The following is a 16,906-nucleotide window of genomic DNA, read 5'->3' as shown; positions in this document are numbered from 1 at the left end:
ATTGATTTTTTTTTATTTTTTGATATTTTAGGTTTTAATTAATTTTTGCGGTTCAACTCACCTGCAGTGCGTCATCAAGAAAACGCCGAGTACGCAGTAAATTTTGGGAGGGGATATTTTAGGTATATTAAATACCTAAAGTATTCCGTTTTCATATATATATATATATTTTTTTTTTTCTTTGTTATTGTTTTGATTAAGATTTCATTATTTCTACATTTCAAAGGTTCACGGAAAGATAATGTTAAATAAATGAAAATAATAAAAAAATACAAAAAAAAAAAACACGGCAAATGCAACAACAAATATTGTTTTTTTCCAAAGGTCCACATGTTACCCACCCTGCATCACAGCTGTGTATTGGGGGTCGAGCAAAACGAGCGAATAGCCAAGGCGTGCGGGAGCGGGGACATTGAGGCGGGGCAGGGAAAAAGCACCCTCCGTGGGGCTCGAACCCACGACCACACGGTTAAGAGCCGTGCGCTCTACCGACTGAGCTAGAAGGGCCGTTGAAGTCCATCATAACATTTATTAATTTTAGAAAAAGTAGAAGACAAAAAAAAACAGAGCGGAAAAAGCTTACGCGGGGCGGGGTTCGAACCCGCGACTTTCTGCGTGTAAAGCAGACATCATAACCACTAGATCACCCACGCCTATGGTTGGAAGGTTTTATATCAGCGGTGAACGTTGGCGATTAAGAGGGAGAAAAGAAAACTGGTCCTACCAGGATTCGAACCTGGGTTTTCGGATTCAAAGTCCGAAGTGATAACCACTACACTATAGGACCAGCGAATACCCTTTCTTTTTAATTATTTTGTTTTCTTTGTATTTTTTTTTATTTTTAATAAAAATATATTATTTATTTTTATTATACTTATTATATTTCAATATTGGGAATCCAGTGAGCGCTCCCGTGGTCTAGTTGGTTAGGACGTTGGTCTTATGAACCGAATATCGCGGGTTCGAGCCCCGCCGGGAGCAGGGTTTTTTCGTTTTCCCAGACTTGAAAATTTATAAGAACAAAAAAAAGAAAGAGAGGAAAACGTTTAGAAGATTCAAAAGCGAGGGGCCCGCCATCCATCCCCACCCAACGCAAACGCGGAAAAAAAAACAACAACAAAGAAACGGCAACGGTCGCCACCAAGCTAGCGCTTAAAAAATAAAAAGCATCGGGCGTCCCCACCCACTCTGTTTTCTTTTTTTTTCTGTTCTCGTGGTTGCCGCCCTTCTCCCGAGATGGGGGAGGGTCTTTTTCAGGTGGCGCGGGTTGAAAAAAACAAAAAAACAAAAGAAAACAAACGAAAAAAAAAAAAAAACCGGACCCGCCCCTCCGCCCTTTCTTTTCCCTATTTTTTTCCTCCTCCTTTCCCTCGAAAGAAAAAATGAAAACGAACGAGCGGGGGTTGCCGGCTTCACCGAAAGAGGGATCTCACAGCCATCCGCGTCAGCGCCGGGGGTGTCGCGCGAAACGGGCCGCTTCCGACTCCCGTTCTGTTTTTGGCAGGGTCGTACAATGATGCTTCAAAATACTGTGGAAAACGTGATGTGATGAATGTAGAAAGCCATTTAGCATCTTTATTTTCTCCAACCAAAGCAGAGGACTTTGGCCATGAAGATGGAAGTATTGCCAACGTTCGGGTTTCGTCAATTGTGTGAAGTGAAACATTCTGAAACGATAATGTCAAAAAACAGGACTCAATATGATGAACCTTGACAGTTTTTTCATGTCGAAGCTCTAAAACTCCACTTTCAGGAAGGTATTCATCTTCTTTTAAATCATCAAGACGCAATGCATAGAGTGAACGAAACAAAGCCATACGATTTATTACATTTTTGGGAGCTGTTGCCACATCATATCCCCCCATTTCTGCAAGTAGATTAAGTAATAATGTACCTGTTAATAAAGCGTCATATCCCGCTTCATGCGTTAAACTACCATTACTACTATTTCGTTCCCCTTTTCCTATTCCTCCTCCTCCTCCTCCTCCTCCTCTTTCAGTCGTCATAACATCATATGACTCAAATCCCAAAGGAAGTGTTATATGTATATTGGCAGAGTTAAATCCATACTCTTCAAAGAAACCACCCAAGTAACGAAATCCAAACCTTCCCACAGGAAAATAATCTTGACGACTTGCAATATACCGAGTATCAAAAATAGTAGGAAACGTTTCTCCCAAACGTTCTTTAAATTCTGTTAAAGTATCAGGTAATGAACCATCTAAAGATGCGAATAAGAAAAGAATATCTGCAAAACAATTATGACCGACGCATGGTTTTTTACTTTCTACAAGAGCTTTAAAAACTAAACGAAAACCTAACATATCTGTTAATTCACGTTTTTTTAAATCTTCTTCTTTTTTTTCTTGACGGGCACGTTCCTCAGGAAATATAGCCCGAACAGTAGCGGTATATGATGAACCTTGTCGCCTAAATGAAAGTAAAACATTCTTAAAAGTTTTTTCAACATATTGTTTGAAATATTCACGAACAGTTTTACTTCGTACAGGTGTAAGAAAAATTTCTCGTCCACTGGATTCTAAAAGATCCATTGTAGCAGCAACTTCTATTCTACTCATTGAAAAATCTTTATGTTTTTCTTTTGCTCGATCTAATGTAATTTGTACTCGATCAGAAAAAGTACGAACCATAGAAACTGCGTTTTCAAACCATTTTTTCTCTTCTTCACTCATAATATCTATACCATGAGCCTTATTATTATTATCTTGAGATATTTCTTGATACCTTTCCTGGTGTTTTTTTCTTAATGCTTCTTCCTGTACTTTATCACAATATGCTATACCATGATAGACCCATGACTGAAAGTTCATCTCTTGCCGACGAAGAAATGCAAGTGAAGAAGGGCTTAATACTACATCTCTTGACCTCTCTTCAATTGTAAAGTCATCTGAGTGATTAGGAAAGAGAATAAAATTAAAAGGATAAGCAATATAGTGAACAGGTGTAGAATTACTATTCTTTTCATCCTTGTGGAAAAGACATATTCCAACTTGAATAATATTATACCGACTAGCTACAGTGCGTTTGGCTCGGTAACTCTCTTCAGGTGAATCGGTCATACTTTCTGGTAACTCAGGTGTGTTAATGCCTGTCATTTCCTCATCAAAGGAGTAAAAATCGCAGGTTTGCAACAGCTCCAAAAACTTTGGAAATATTGCAGGAAAATTATCTCGAGTAACCTGCATTTTTAAAATATAAAGAATCAATTAATTATGTTAACCAATTCTAATTTATTTAATGAAATTAAAAATCTAGATAATGGAACAAAATAAGACCTCTTGTCGAATCTTTTCCCCCTTTCTTTCCTTTAGTTTCCTAAAAAAAATCTTTTAAAAAACCAAAGAAAAAAGAAAAGAATTATCGTTCATATATATATATATATATGCATTTTGTCTTCCACCAATAGAAAACAAAGAAATATGCAGAGAAAAACAAAAACAAAAAAAAAAAGAAGTAAAAATTCGTCTTGAATATCATATATTTTTGCAAATTCTCACATAAATAAATACAAACAACCAAAACATATCATTATGGTAAAAGCATAGACCAACGCACAGGGTGACGGAGGTGAAGGCCAGATTGAGTCTCACTTCTACCCCCTCGCTTTGATGAAGAATAATATTCATCTTTTCTAGAAGACATGATGTTGTAATAGACATACACATGGGAAGTAAAACTCCATGATAAAACCTGAAGGAGTTCATCCCGAGAAACCCTCTCGGATGGAGTAACTCTTGTAGTTGCTGCAATTGATTGAGAAGGGGAAGAGATACTGGTAAGAGATCGTTTTGAAGAGGAACCTTTGGTATCAGATTCTGGCACTTCCTTTGGAGGACTCTTTACAAACTTCCCATATAATTCTAAAAGTGATTGTGATTCAAGTAAATAACACATATGAGGTTGAACTCGAATAGAAAATTGAAAACCTACAGATTCCCCAGGTCCCAAAAGTACAGGAATAAAGAAACCATCCACTACTATAGGGGTTACTGTTACTGCTTGACGTAGTAATTCCAGTATTTTCAAGTCTGCTCCTCGTGGGGCTGCCCGCTCTTCAGAACACAAAGGAACACTCGACAAACTACCTAGAGTATCCCCAATCCAAGTAGAAAATATATCAAAAGATGCTTTTTGCACACAAATAGGAACAGAAAAAATATTCCTTACGTTAACACTTACTAAAACACAGAGATGTGCTGTATGTCGTGCTACAGAGGTACACCGTAAAACTCGACCCACTGACATTCGATAATAACAAGTCCCCAATACTCTAGAAGATGGTCTATACCAGATAGTTGCCCGTTCTTCTGATGTGAGTAATCCACGAAAAATTATACTATCCTTCTTATTTTTGTTATCCTTTTCTCTTTCATTAGGGTATTCTTTTTCACTTATAAGAGGAAGTAATATTACATAACCGATAGTAACATAATCATTGTAATCCTCCAAATCTGGTAGGGTATGATTAAAGTTATACACAGAAGTTATACAACTAGGAATCGTTTTCTTTAAATCGGTAGAATGATCACTAGAGCTAGATGACGTAGCTTCTGGCATAATAATATTACTATCGGGTTCCTCCATCACTCTAAGAGCCTTTCCAGCTACAACGGTTAATCCAGAGGAGGAAGAGGGTGAAGAAACACTATTTCTGTCATTGGGATATGGATTGCTCCAGAAAGGTGGAGCACCAAAGGAAAAGAAGTTTTCACCTCTAGAACCATCCTCTTCTTCTTCCTCCTCTTTATGTTTCCTTAATCTTTTATGTTTTTCTCTTTCGCCTTCTTTTTCTTTTTCTTCATGTTGTTGTTGTTGTTCGTGTTGCCATTGTATCGATGTCCCTTTATCCTCATGTGACAGTAGCAAAGACTGAGATTGGACCACGACAGGTATAATACGCACAGTATGAAAGAGTTTATGCCACATACAAGCAAAATCACTTTCCCCCATTCTTGCCATAAGTGCACCACCATCACGAGAGTGTTCACCATTTTCATTAGGGAATGTTATGGTGAGTCGAAATTGCAAAGATTGCCAGGAATGCACCAAGTTTGTGGCATCATCACTAATAGTTATCGGAACACGCGAAAGATGCACCACCAAGGTTTTACGCAGAATATCCATCTCTACTATACTATGCAACTGGGAAAAATAAAATCACAGGAAGAATTACCGTGATAATAATCAGTAGAAGAATAATAGTAGTAATCCAATTTAAAATACTACAAAGCGAGACTCCATACCTTTATCTCTCTATTTTACTCAGTACTATACTTCAACTCTTTCCGTGCTTCATATACAAACAAGTGTGTGTATTTGTGTGTTGCTGCTGCTGTTGGTGGTGATGGTCGGTGTTTGAAAGGCAAACATAAAAAATAAGAACACCAAAAAGAATAAAATACAAAAGAAAAATGGAAACACATATATGTATGTATGAGTGTGTAAAAGAAAGAAAGAAAAAAAAAGACAGCGAGTCCAAGCGGACGACTTTAGTTAAGATCTTTGTTTTTCCTTCATTATGGAACACACAATTTCGGTAATAGAGAAAGGGAGAGACAGAGAAATAAAACATTGAGGATAACCCCTAAATGTTTAATATTTCTTCTATTGATTACACTGCATCCAAGTCAGTATCTGACCTCTTCCACGTTGTTTGCTTTGTCTGCTTGTTATAATAATACACTTTCCCCGTAGCGGGATCTTGTCGCTCTCCCCATACACTTGATGAGGTTTTATTCGGTCTCTGCTTCTCTCTGATTTGGTTATCAGCGATAGATGGACGCCTTTCCTCTTCAAAGGTATCCCCCACTTTCCATTTTGTCGATTTAGTTGTCTTATTCACATAATAGGTACGACCAGTATTTGGATCCGATACGGCACGCCAAGCAGTGCCACATTTCGTTACCTTCTTCTCACTATCTTTTTCCTCATGTCTATATTTCTCTTGCTTTTGCTGCTCATGAGGATTAGGCTTAAAGGTATCTGAAATATTCCACGTGTTACGCTTCGTTACGGTATGAACAAAGTAATTTTTACCACTCGCTGAATCACGCACAGTTTTCCAACCCTCACCACAACGTGGGGATTCTTCTTTTTTTTTTTTTTACCTCTTTCAGAATTGGCTCTTCGGAAGTTACACCAGAAGCATCTTTGTTATTCCTTTTCGGCTGCACCGATGAAGGTATCTCACTAGCTACTGAAGTGAAAGAAGCTACATTTCCATTCTAATTACCAACACTCTTTTCTTTTGCTGTTGTGTTAGGTGAGAGTTGGAGATGCGTAGAAGTCTTTGGGATATTACCAAACACAAGTTTGTTGCCTATTATCTTTGGTGGTACTTTATGCAATGTAGACAAAATGCGTGATTCGGTTTCACGTGCAACTTGCAGTTCCTTCTGCAATTTTACTTGTGACTCTTGAAGAGACACAATAGGATCTACAGGGCATCTACTGGGGGGAGAAGACTCGGACGTCATTAGCGGTATAGTAGTCGTTTTAACATCTTGCATCGTACGTATTGTTTCTAATACCGTTTGCTTTTGCTCTTGTTTGGGAATCATGCTATTAAATGTCTGTGATGCCAGCGGTGGTGTCCTTGGACGTATGATCTCCTTGGACACTTCGCTGACGGATACTCTTTGCTCTTTTTTTTGTTCTTCTTCTTTTTCTTGTAGTTGTTGCTGTTGTGGCTGTTCTTGCTGTAAGAGCGTTGCCGCTACTGGTGAAAGGGTATCATTCATGTAATTAGAGTTAAATAGTGGAGGCGAATGATGCCGTACATTTTCTCCCCGCTCCAGTCGCCAGAGATCCTCCTGATGTTGGCGAATAAACTCCCGCGTTGATCCCAGCAAACTAACGCTATCGTGTCCCTGTGCTTCATTCATTTTATCAACCAATTCCATCGCAGATCGTATCTCGTGAAGGAGTTCCCCCCGCGCTTTAAGAGTGGGTACATTATATTGAGATAAAACTACATTTGAGTTATGGGAGGTATGAGGATGATTGATCAGACTCTTACGATCGTTTTCTGATTGGCTTTCCGACATCATTTGAGATTCTGCAGCACCGGCAAGTACCTTCCATGCTGTTGGGTTTACTTTTTGATGTTGCTGGGCCCATTCACTAACTTCGATATTGTCAGCGTGTTCTTTATTAAAAGATGTTGATGGTGTTACGCCTGTTAAATATGACTCTTGACGTGTGGGTTTACCTATACTCGCCATGTAGGCCTCTCGTCGTCTATCACGATCCCTCAAAAGATTATTGATAAGAGACATTGCCCCACCACCTTCTTCAAATTCTTTTTCGTTTTCTTTTTCTTCTTCTTTTTGCCATGCTCTTTTTTGAACGATCGCATATGTAGAGCCACGAGGTACAATTGCCCCAGACGTAGGTGTTGTTCCTATTCTTATCTTCTTATCTTCTCTTGTTTGTACGATTCGATTCAGACGCTTTACAGGGACAGATGTATTAAATACCAAACTATTATGATGATGATAATTATCATCCTCATCATCATTACAAATCAAATCATCAACGACTTCGCGAAAAAGCTGTTGGACTCTTGCTGTGCGAAATGTAATAAATAACCCTTTACGCGGTGGAAGTCCATCCTTGGGGCGAAAACACAACAGGGAATACTCATTTAATACCATCAACTGCAGACCGCGCCCTCGTGTAGGATCTCTTGCCTCCTTAAACGCAGAAAGAGGCATTTCTACAAATATCTCATCTCGTGGAATATCATACGGTACAAACACTAACATTCTATTATCCCCATTCATCGTCATATTATTATTATCACAATGACGAGGACGAGCCACACATGCGAGTGCCAAACACACCTCTGATGGTGTCTGCACCGAAGAAAGAAAAGCAATATCGTCTCTATTTGTCTCGTGGGAGTTTACATCTCTCTTCTTCCTTGTTGATACGCGTTCTGTTTTTCTTTGTGCTGCCGCTGTTGTTGTTGTTAATGATAATATTGATGATGCTGGATGTAGGAGGGTAACACACTCACTATAGCGCGAGTAAATAAGCTTGGAAGAGGAGAGAATATCCATCGTCTACTTCCGTTAGTATATACTCAGAATGGGACGAAATAGAAAAAGATAAATAAAACACAAACAGAGAAATAAATAAATAAATGAACAAGCACCCTTTCCCCCACCCAGAGATTCCATTAGAGAATGCAAATAGAATAATAGAAAAACAAAGTAGCACCAAAGAAAAAAAAAAAGAAAAAACAAGTTTACACAAGTGATAAACATCTCCCTGTTTACCTAATAATAGATCAGAGAACTCTATTCTATGATACAAATCAAACAAAAACAAGATTTATGGCGACTCTTTCATCATTACATTACCAAGAAGCGAGAATAAAAAGGAATTGACCCCTTTTAAACAACAACTAGACGTCAATAACGAATAGAAGTTCAAAACATTTCTTAAGAGAATGTAAAACCATAGACGCTTGTGTTGATGTCTACTCCCTTTCAAAGTAAAAGGAGAAAAAAAAAAGAAGAAGTATTTATAGAGTTGGATCATCTTCAACAGAGGCATTGCCAGCATTAGAAAGGGATTGAAGCAATTGTTTCGCTTCTTCTAAAATTCTTTTCGCCCTATCGTGTCGAGCCCTGAACTCAGCCTCATCACTCTCTACGTTTTCACACAGCCGTTTGGCATCTTTGAGCTGAATTAGTCGCTCATTTCCATCATCATAGAGATCACCCACAAAAGGAGCAAACATATGTGTATTCGCACTAATGGTTTCAACCTTATCATCACCATCCTTATCTTTTTCTTCTCCATTTTCTATATCATCATCCCGCTCACGGCGTTTCCGTGTCGTTGTCATTTTTGTTTTTTCCACAGAATCACTTGACATTAATGTTGTTGTTGCTGCTGTTTCTGCAGCGGCTGGTAGTATGGCTGTTGAATGAGGACAATTCTCATTACTTTCTCTTCCAGCCACCACATGATCAGCATCAAACTCTTCTACTATGATCTTCCCCCGAAACGTCACTCGAGGAGAGCGGCAAAACTGTTTCACATCACGTCTAGGGATGTAATACTTTCCACTGTGTAAAATGTCTAGTGGTGAGTCTAAGGCGACGGCTCTTGGCTGAACACATCCTGTTGAATCACACTCCAACAGACTGGTAATACAATACTCCTCCGCCAGTTCACGCACGGTGATATTACCAGTAAAGCGAACAGGCACAAATCCTGCGGTGGTGTCATTTTCTTCGCGAAGTAACACCGCCGCGGCAGTGGGCTGCGAACTGGTGGCTACTGGATGCTCTTCCATTCACCTATACTCCTATTACCCCCTTCCTTTATTTATTTATTATTTATTATTATTATTATTATTATTATTATTATTATTATTATTATTATTATTATTATTTATTCCTTCTCTATTACCGCAGGTGTATGCTTACAAATAGGAAATACAAGCGAATGAGATGGTAAATGTGTAAGTGTGTATACGTGTGTGTTTGGGGATATATATATATATATATATATATATATATATATATATATATATATAATTTGACATCAGCAAAAATATAGAGCAAATCAAGCAAAAACAAACAAACAAATAAACAAGGTAACCATTTCGGTAAAAGAATAATAAGGAGCATCTGTATCTAACTATTCGGTGAATACGAGAGTCTTCCACGCATAATGGGACTACGTGGAGGCTTCACCATACACGAAAGTGACGCTCTCGCTGTGTCCTCTTCCCCCAATAACGGTGCCGGCCGCCACGAAGAGAATCTCCCAGCAGCAGCAGCAGCAGTAATAGGAGAAATAATATCATCCTCTTTCATATTTTTCGTTTTTCTATTGTTCGTATTATCAGGCTGCATATCCCATTGTGAGGTATCTTCTACAAGAGGAGGCGATATGTAGAGAATAACCTGTTCTGTATACAAATTATTGTTCTCAGATGGAACCAGGGATCGAGGAATACGTATATCATCATACTTCTCGGATAGATTTACCACAACTCGTTTAGTTGGCATGTTAACGATTAGACAATATACCAATCTATACACTTAATAAAGCATAAATACAACTAGTAAGAGTACACTACAATAAAAATGCGTCTGTATTTTATTTAAGAAAGAAAGAAAATAAATAGAAGTAGAGGGACATAAACTAAAAGTAAACGGGAAATCCTTCTTTATTCACATCATCATATACAGGTTTTTACCACTCAATATTTTTGAGGAGTGATGTACTACGAAGAGAAATAAAAGAAAAAAGCTAACAAGAGAATTCAACTACCCAGAAGGATACAAACTGATTATCTAACAGGTAAGTTGTCCCGTTTTATTTTCACTCCATACCCCTTTTTCCATCCCAACTACGTTATCACTTTCGATAAAAACAGCTTGTTGTCAAACATCAAGAAAACATATAAGAGTAAAAAAAAGACAAAACCCACCAAATATCACGGAACGAAGATGATGTGGCAATTCTAAATGCGTTTTTCTCTCACATCACCTTCGACTCCTCCTCACTACCTCTCTTAATAATAATAATAATAATAATAATAATAATAATAATAATAATAATAATAATAATAATAATAATAATAATAATAATAATAATAATAATAAATCAGAATGGAGAAATCAAAACCAAATATGCGAACGAAAAGAAAAAGAATATATATATATATATATTCTTTTCCCTTTTTTCCCCCACCCTTATGTCAGAAATCATGATGCGGATTGCATTCTAGCTGACTCTACGAGTTTGTCCAAAATGAACTGTGTCATCCACGCCATACGAACCCACTTTTGCATGGCCTCAGGAGATGCCACAAGTCTCCCTTCCGTATCATAAGAGAGAGAAGCAGCAACATCGCGCCACATCTCAACCTCCTGAACGTACCCATTTTCCTCAGGTACTTCAATGATATGTTCATCACGTTTTACAGTCAGTTTTGTGCCAGATGCTTTCGTAAATGCCTCAACAAATTTAAAGCTAGCACACCCAGGTGGTGTTGTGATGGGATTGTAAATATTTGGGGATTCAATAATACCTGTTGTACCAGATATAGTTAGCTCCGCCTGTGGAGCACTGTTCAAGGCACAGTAAAAGAATCCTGTAAGATTTTCATCATCAAGCTTAAATGTAAGTTCACCTGAGAAAGCCACTATAGCGCCTTTATCATTTGTTTCCAAAATACGTCCAACCGCCGATATTGGCATATGAAACTGCATAATGTGTAACATGGCCCGTACACAGTACCATCCACAATCACCAAGAGCTCCAAGATTTTCTAATGCGGGATTGAACCGAATATTTGTTTTTTGTGTTTCCTCATCTGCACACCATGAAAGGGTTGCTGTCAGGCGTCGTATTGTTCCACAACGTGGGACTATTTCCAATAGTTTCCTTAACCAAGGTCCATGAGAGAACATAGTACCATCCATATATAAAAGTTTCTTCAATCTTAGCTGATCTAACCAACCTTGGAGAACCTCAGCATTTTCAGCCGGGGGATTTTCCCCAACTACATGCTTTCCATTCTGCGCACATTTCATTACCCACGTTGGGCGTTCCATTACAGGAATGGAGATATAAATAACGTCTACATCTTCAGAGGTCACCAGTTCATCATAAGTGCATAACTGTGGTTTTTGGTAATCATCAATATTGAGTTGATAACAGCATTCTTGCACAAAGGTCTCAGCATTTTTTGGATTTCGGCTTCCCACTGCGGAGACATCAAGACCAGCAGCTTGAATGGCTGCCCACACCTTCCGGGCGATAACAGAAGTACCGAGGAGACCAACACGGATAGGATGAGACATTTATTATTACTCAAATAGTGAAGTAAAACTTCCTTTTATGATATTATTGCGTGTTTGAACTTTAGTTAAAGAAGACTATACAGAATGAGCAAACCAAAAAACCAAAACAAGGTATCAAAATTATGTCCATACTGATACGTGAATATTTCCTTCTTTTTTTTTCTGTTAAACCTCTCTCTCTCTCCCTCTCTCAGATCAAGATATCTAAAAGTACATATGTATTATAATTATAGGCGTAAATATAACAATGAAACACTCATACCTCCATATCTGTGGTCATCGTTTTGTTTGCTACGAATGCCGGTATTTGTGGCATTGGCATTACTGATATTGGTGCTTCTTGCCTTCCCACCGTCGTTGCCAATGTTGTTGCTGTTGTTGTTATTGGTCGTACTCCTGGTTCCGCCTTCACATTCATGGCGCTCTCTCCCTTCTCACTTTCCGTCTCAACATTAGCAACAACTCCAACTCCAACTCCAACTGCTGCTGTTGTTGCTCGTGCCGCACTACTCTGTGCAGATTGCATAAGGGCATCGCAGACACACTGCGTCACCCACGCACTGCGGGCCCACGGTCCACTTTTCTCCGGCACCACCGCCGGTGGGTCGCCGCGGAGTAGCGCCTGGGCGACATTTCGCCATAATTGCACCATTTGAAATTCACTATCCTCCGCAGAGCGGCGGGGAATTACGGTTCGCTGAAATGTCGGCACACCTTCACACCATGAAAGACTGCCACGCACTATAGCGAATGTAGGCACCTCCGCATCTGTGGGATTAATGGCACCATGAATTGTGATAATACCATTATCACCATAAAGACGTACAAGTTGCTCATGTGCTGCATGGAATGAACAGAAAAATGACGCCCACACAGGATTACCATCTACAGTAAAGAGAAGATCACCAGAGAAGGCGGAAATACCACATTTAGGTCCACTACGCTGTACCACACGTCCCATCGCCACACTCGGAAGAGCAAAATCTACCATGTGAAGAAAGTAGCGCACACAATACCATCCAAGGTCTCCAAGAGCTCCCATAGGTTCTAGTGCAGGATCCAATCTAATATCATTTTGTATAAAATCATTCGAAGCGGGAAAGCTAAAATGCGCTTCCATTCGACGCAATCCTCCAATCTCTTCAATAGCGAGACGAACATCATGGACACGTTTTCCATGAGAGAGCATAGTACCATCTATAAACAAAAGTCTTTTTGCGGCGAGACATTTAAGCCAATCTTCAAGCTCTTGAGAGGATGCAGCTGCAGGTTTTTCACATACCACGTGTTTACCATGCTTTGCGCATTGTAGGACCCATTTGTTTCGTGTCGCTGCCGGAATTGGAATGTATACAATATCAACATTTGATGATGTTACAACATCCTCATAGCTACCAACGATAGGTTTGTTTACAAACGGTACTAATTCAGATAATTCATCCACAAACTTTTGTGCTCGTGATACATCACGACAACCCACTATACTCATTTCATGTCCTGCATCATGAATAGCAACCCATGTCTTTCGAAGTACCTTTGCAGCACCCAACACACCAACACGTAGATGAGTCTTTGGCACGGATGTCATGCTATGATTATGCTCTAATAAAGAAAAAAAATAAATAAAAACACCCCCTCACCCACCGTGTGTATTAAACCAATAGTAAAAGATTTAAAAAAATGAAAGATGTGAAGGGTGATTAAGAAAAGAAAGTAGGGAGATAGTGAGTACTTCCATAACAAATACCAGATACATTTAGAATGATTGCAATGACGAGGATATCCTTCGAAGAAGCAAAAACAAGCATAAAGTAATAAAAGAAAACGAAAGAAATAGGTAGTGAGTATTTGGAAACCACTCAACGAGGGAGGTATTTTGATATTCAGTAAAAGAGAAGGGATATAATTTCCTTAGACACATTTTTTCTAAATTTAGAGTAAAATAACTCAAACACTAACAAAATAATTTTCATATTGCTCTGTTTTCCTACACGGGAAATCGGGCCGCATAAGGTGTATAGCGCCCATTGGACAACACATATACAATCACCAGCATAAACAAAGAAGAAGCCCTGGGTAAGCTTGGGTGCATTGCAATAACGCAGTTCGCACGACCCCCACCACCGGCCACACGGAACTGCTGTGGCCAACGACGTGTCGGCACAGTTCGTGCACTATCAGAAGAAGAAAACATATCTTCTTGCTTGAGCTCTACGCCGCCTATAATCACATCAAACTCACAATTATTAAGAATAGTTAACTCCGTTCCACGTGTAGGGGTCTTTCCATCGAGATATATATCCAAAGGGCAGGCACGTCCCATAAGAGGGACGTTGAAAAATGCGGTAAATGGAACCTCCTCTAAAGAGAGTGGACGACGGACAAAAGGAGGAACAGGTGGCTCCGATGATGGTTGCTGTTGTTGTTGTTGTTGCGGTTGCGATGGAGCTACAGCTGGTCCTTGCTGAGGCTGTGTTGGTTGAGTCTTCATTTGCTGCGCTGAAGTATTTGGTGAAGCATACAGGGGTTGCGGGTACTGTTGCTGTTGAGCTACAGCTAGTCCTTGCTGAGGCTGTGTTGGTTGAGTCTTCATTTGCTGCGCTGAAGTATTTGGTGAAGCATACAGGGGTTGCGGGTACTGTTGCTGTTGAGCTACAGCTAGTCCTTGCTGAGGCTGTGTTGGTTGAGTCTTCATTTGCTGCGCTGAAGTATTTGGTGAAGCATACAGGGGTTGCGGGTACTGTTGCTGTTGTTGCTGTTGAGCTACAGCTGGTCCTTGCTGAGGCTGTGTTGGTTGCACAGCAGATTCTCGTTCTTGTTTTTCTTTTTGTTCCCGTTCCCGTTCCTCTCCCTGTTGTTGTTGTACGTTTTGTAAGGGGGGTGCTTCTTGGCCTATTGGGGATGAAGCCTGTGGGAAAGTTCGATGTTCAGGTGATACAGTCGACGATGGGGTTACTGGTGGGTCTGGAGGCACAGATGCGACAGAGTTATGAGTACCAGTTAAGCTATCTGGCCTCTGCAATGATGCCGTGTCAACAGTTGTCTGAGGGAGTTCTGTATGCTTTTCCTGATTTTGTGAAACATTAATTTGGCCACTATCTTTCATATCCACATTCGGAGTTGTTCCCATTCCTGTTGGCGACCCTGTTGCTGGTGGTGGTGGTGGTGGTGGTGTTGTTGCTGCCGTCTGAGAGGGTGATACAGGCTGGGATTGTTGTTGCTGTTGTTGTGCCCATACAGGAACTACAGCAGCCGCTGGTGGAGGTATAGCCTCCAGTGGTGTGTCTTGTATCATCGGCAGAGTGGAATTTATATTGTTTATTGCTGTTTCGTTTGGTGGTTGTGCCTTCTCTGATGAGGTTGCTGCTGGTGCTAGTGCTGGTTCTGCTGCAGAACCAAAGAGATCATCCAAAAGATTTACGGTTTGAGTACCACCACCAGCTTGTGCTTTGGCGGGTGTTTTTGGTGCTGGAGTACCTGTAGTAGCACTCATGTTTATTGGTTGGATATTTGACAATCGTCTTTTATTATCACGTACGAATGGAAGTTCCTTCGGTGCCTCCTCCGCAAATCCTGCCTCAATACCGGCAGGATAAGGCTCAAATTGTAGACGGTTAAGGGCGAGAATAGTGCGCTGAAGTTGTTCCACCATAGACTCTTTGTCGTACAGTTCCTCTGCAAGTCGATCCCACTGATCCACATAGGTGGCCTTCTCCTCAGCGACAGTTTGGGATTTTGTTTGCTCTTGTCCTCGCTTAAGCTCCACCAGAACGGCCTCAATATGTTCAATCTCGTCAAGAATGGAAATAACTTCGTTGGATACATCCCGGTGGTTCTGCAATGACTCCAGATTACTTAACTTTCCCTGAGCTGCAGATAACTGATCTTCCATCTCTGCTATTAAGGCAGATTGCTGTGTGGAGGATGCCTTTGGTGCCAACGGTATATTAGGGGCAATACCTGCTTCATGCGCCGACTTTGCATCAATTTTATCCACCATTTTCTGCCAATATTGAGCCTCATCTCGAAGTGCATTTGCAGCTGCTGAACCAGTGGCTACCTTATCCTTTGATGCGTATTGTGCGTCGTACTCCAATTGTGCCACCTCCCTCTCCAGCACCTGTACCCGTTCTTGTAATTCATCCTCATTAGGAAAGAGAAGCGCCACACGGGCGGCAATCTCCTGTGCAATGTCGCTATCCATCTCTACAGCATCTACATCACTGGGGAGTACACCCGCCTTGCTGAGAGACTCCACCACACGAAATGGAAGACGACCATTATGTGAAATATCCGCATTTCCACTTCCACTTCCCGCTGCTGCCGCCGATGATGAAGTTGCCGCTGCTGTGCTTGCTGTTCGCAGCGGCGGGGGCGGACTGGCGACGGGGTGCATGCGGAAGATGACCTCCAAACGACCGGGTCTACCGGCAATTCGGAAGGACACCGCCTTCTTTTCACAGATGGATTCCTCCGCAAGGACACTGCACATCCCCGCGAGTGGGATTTCAAATCCGGTGAGTTTCGCCGTGTGTTTGCGATTGGTCATATCATACACACCAAAGTTCACCACTCGACGGTCTTTTGGGGAGTTGAAGGAGACTTGAAAACTTTGCGTGCGATCGAGTTCGGCTGGTGTGCTGAACTCCACTTCCCCGGGAACAGCGCACACGCCGGGGCTTGAAGCAATCTCCACTCCCTTACGCGTGACAAGTATGACATACACTGAACCCAATCGGCAGAAGTAAGCACTCAACCGTAACGGATGAATAGTGATGTTGTATAAAGTCATATTGGGAAACAACACAACACCTACAATAGAGAAACAAACGAACGAAATATATCTATCTGTCTATATATATATTTTTATTTATTTATTTATTTGTATCACACAAGGTGATTGACAAAATATTGCTTTTATTTTATTTCTCCTTTCTAGTACCTTCTCTCGGTTAGTTTACCACAAAAACACACACACACACACACACACACACACACGCACTCAGAAAGAGAGAGAAAGACTTAAAGCTGTGCAATTTTTATTGCACACG

At 40.5% G+C, this 16,906-nt stretch overlaps 8 protein-coding genes across 9 annotated transcripts; all 8 read right to left on the bottom strand.

Annotated features, from left to right (window-relative positions):
* Positions 1 to 1,412: 1,412 nt before the first annotated feature.
* Positions 1,413 to 3,206, bottom strand: LSM04_008958 (Ribonuclease CAF1; the record flags this gene model as incomplete). Its single annotated transcript, XM_067333422.1, has 1 exon — positions 1,413 to 3,206. One exon carries the CDS (start codon positions 3,204 to 3,206, stop codon positions 1,413 to 1,415), a length of 1,794 nt encoding a protein of 597 aa, XP_067190581.1.
* A 343-nt stretch (positions 3,207 to 3,549) lies between these two features.
* LSM04_002724 (uncharacterized protein) lies at positions 3,550 to 5,145 on the bottom strand (the record flags this gene model as incomplete). Its single annotated transcript, XM_067333420.1, has 1 exon — positions 3,550 to 5,145. The coding sequence occupies one exon, from the start codon at positions 5,143 to 5,145 to the stop codon at positions 3,550 to 3,552; it is 1,596 nt and encodes a 531-aa protein (XP_067190443.1).
* Positions 5,146 to 5,632: 487 nt separating this feature from the next.
* On the bottom strand, positions 5,633 to 8,084 carry LSM04_000256 (the record flags this gene model as incomplete). Of its 2 annotated transcripts, none has more annotated exons than XM_067333418.1 (2): positions 5,633 to 6,025; positions 6,258 to 8,084. In XM_067333418.1, 2 exons carry the CDS (start codon positions 8,082 to 8,084, stop codon positions 5,633 to 5,635), a joined length of 2,220 nt encoding a protein of 739 aa, XP_067190366.1. The 2 variants fall into 2 exon arrangements, with proteins under 2 accessions (XP_067190366.1, XP_067190367.1); XM_067333419.1 differs by lacking the exon at positions 5,633 to 6,025 and having other exon boundaries at positions 7,228 to 7,236; positions 7,371 to 8,084.
* A 467-nt stretch (positions 8,085 to 8,551) lies between these two features.
* LSM04_001773 (uncharacterized protein) lies at positions 8,552 to 9,331 on the bottom strand (the record flags this gene model as incomplete). The annotated part of the gene is made up of 1 exon (XM_067333417.1): positions 8,552 to 9,331. The coding sequence occupies one exon, from the start codon at positions 9,329 to 9,331 to the stop codon at positions 8,552 to 8,554; it is 780 nt and encodes a 259-aa protein (XP_067190419.1).
* Positions 9,332 to 9,674: 343 nt separating this feature from the next.
* On the bottom strand, positions 9,675 to 10,052 carry LSM04_000847 (uncharacterized protein; the record flags this gene model as incomplete). Its single annotated transcript, XM_067333416.1, has 1 exon — positions 9,675 to 10,052. One exon carries the CDS (start codon positions 10,050 to 10,052, stop codon positions 9,675 to 9,677), a length of 378 nt encoding a protein of 125 aa, XP_067190388.1.
* Positions 10,053 to 10,754: 702 nt separating this feature from the next.
* Positions 10,755 to 11,855, bottom strand: LSM04_002327 (Oxidoreductase; the record flags this gene model as incomplete). Its single annotated transcript, XM_067333415.1, has 1 exon — positions 10,755 to 11,855. The coding sequence occupies one exon, from the start codon at positions 11,853 to 11,855 to the stop codon at positions 10,755 to 10,757; it is 1,101 nt and encodes a 366-aa protein (XP_067190427.1).
* Positions 11,856 to 12,111: 256 nt separating this feature from the next.
* On the bottom strand, positions 12,112 to 13,443 carry LSM04_002619 (Oxidoreductase; the record flags this gene model as incomplete). The annotated part of the gene is made up of 1 exon (XM_067333414.1): positions 12,112 to 13,443. The coding sequence occupies one exon, from the start codon at positions 13,441 to 13,443 to the stop codon at positions 12,112 to 12,114; it is 1,332 nt and encodes a 443-aa protein (XP_067190441.1).
* A 399-nt stretch (positions 13,444 to 13,842) lies between these two features.
* LSM04_009300 (uncharacterized protein) lies at positions 13,843 to 16,647 on the bottom strand (the record flags this gene model as incomplete). The annotated part of the gene is made up of 1 exon (XM_067333413.1): positions 13,843 to 16,647. The coding sequence occupies one exon, from the start codon at positions 16,645 to 16,647 to the stop codon at positions 13,843 to 13,845; it is 2,805 nt and encodes a 934-aa protein (XP_067190586.1).
* Positions 16,648 to 16,906: the final 259 nt, after the last annotated feature.

The sequence above is a fragment of the Trypanosoma melophagium genome (genome assembly GCF_022059095.1).
Source record: "Trypanosoma melophagium isolate St. Kilda chromosome Unknown ctg27segment0, whole genome shotgun sequence".
Taxonomy (NCBI): Eukaryota; Euglenozoa; class Kinetoplastea; order Trypanosomatida; family Trypanosomatidae; genus Trypanosoma; species Trypanosoma melophagium.
This window is presented reverse-complemented; position numbering and strand designations above follow the sequence as displayed.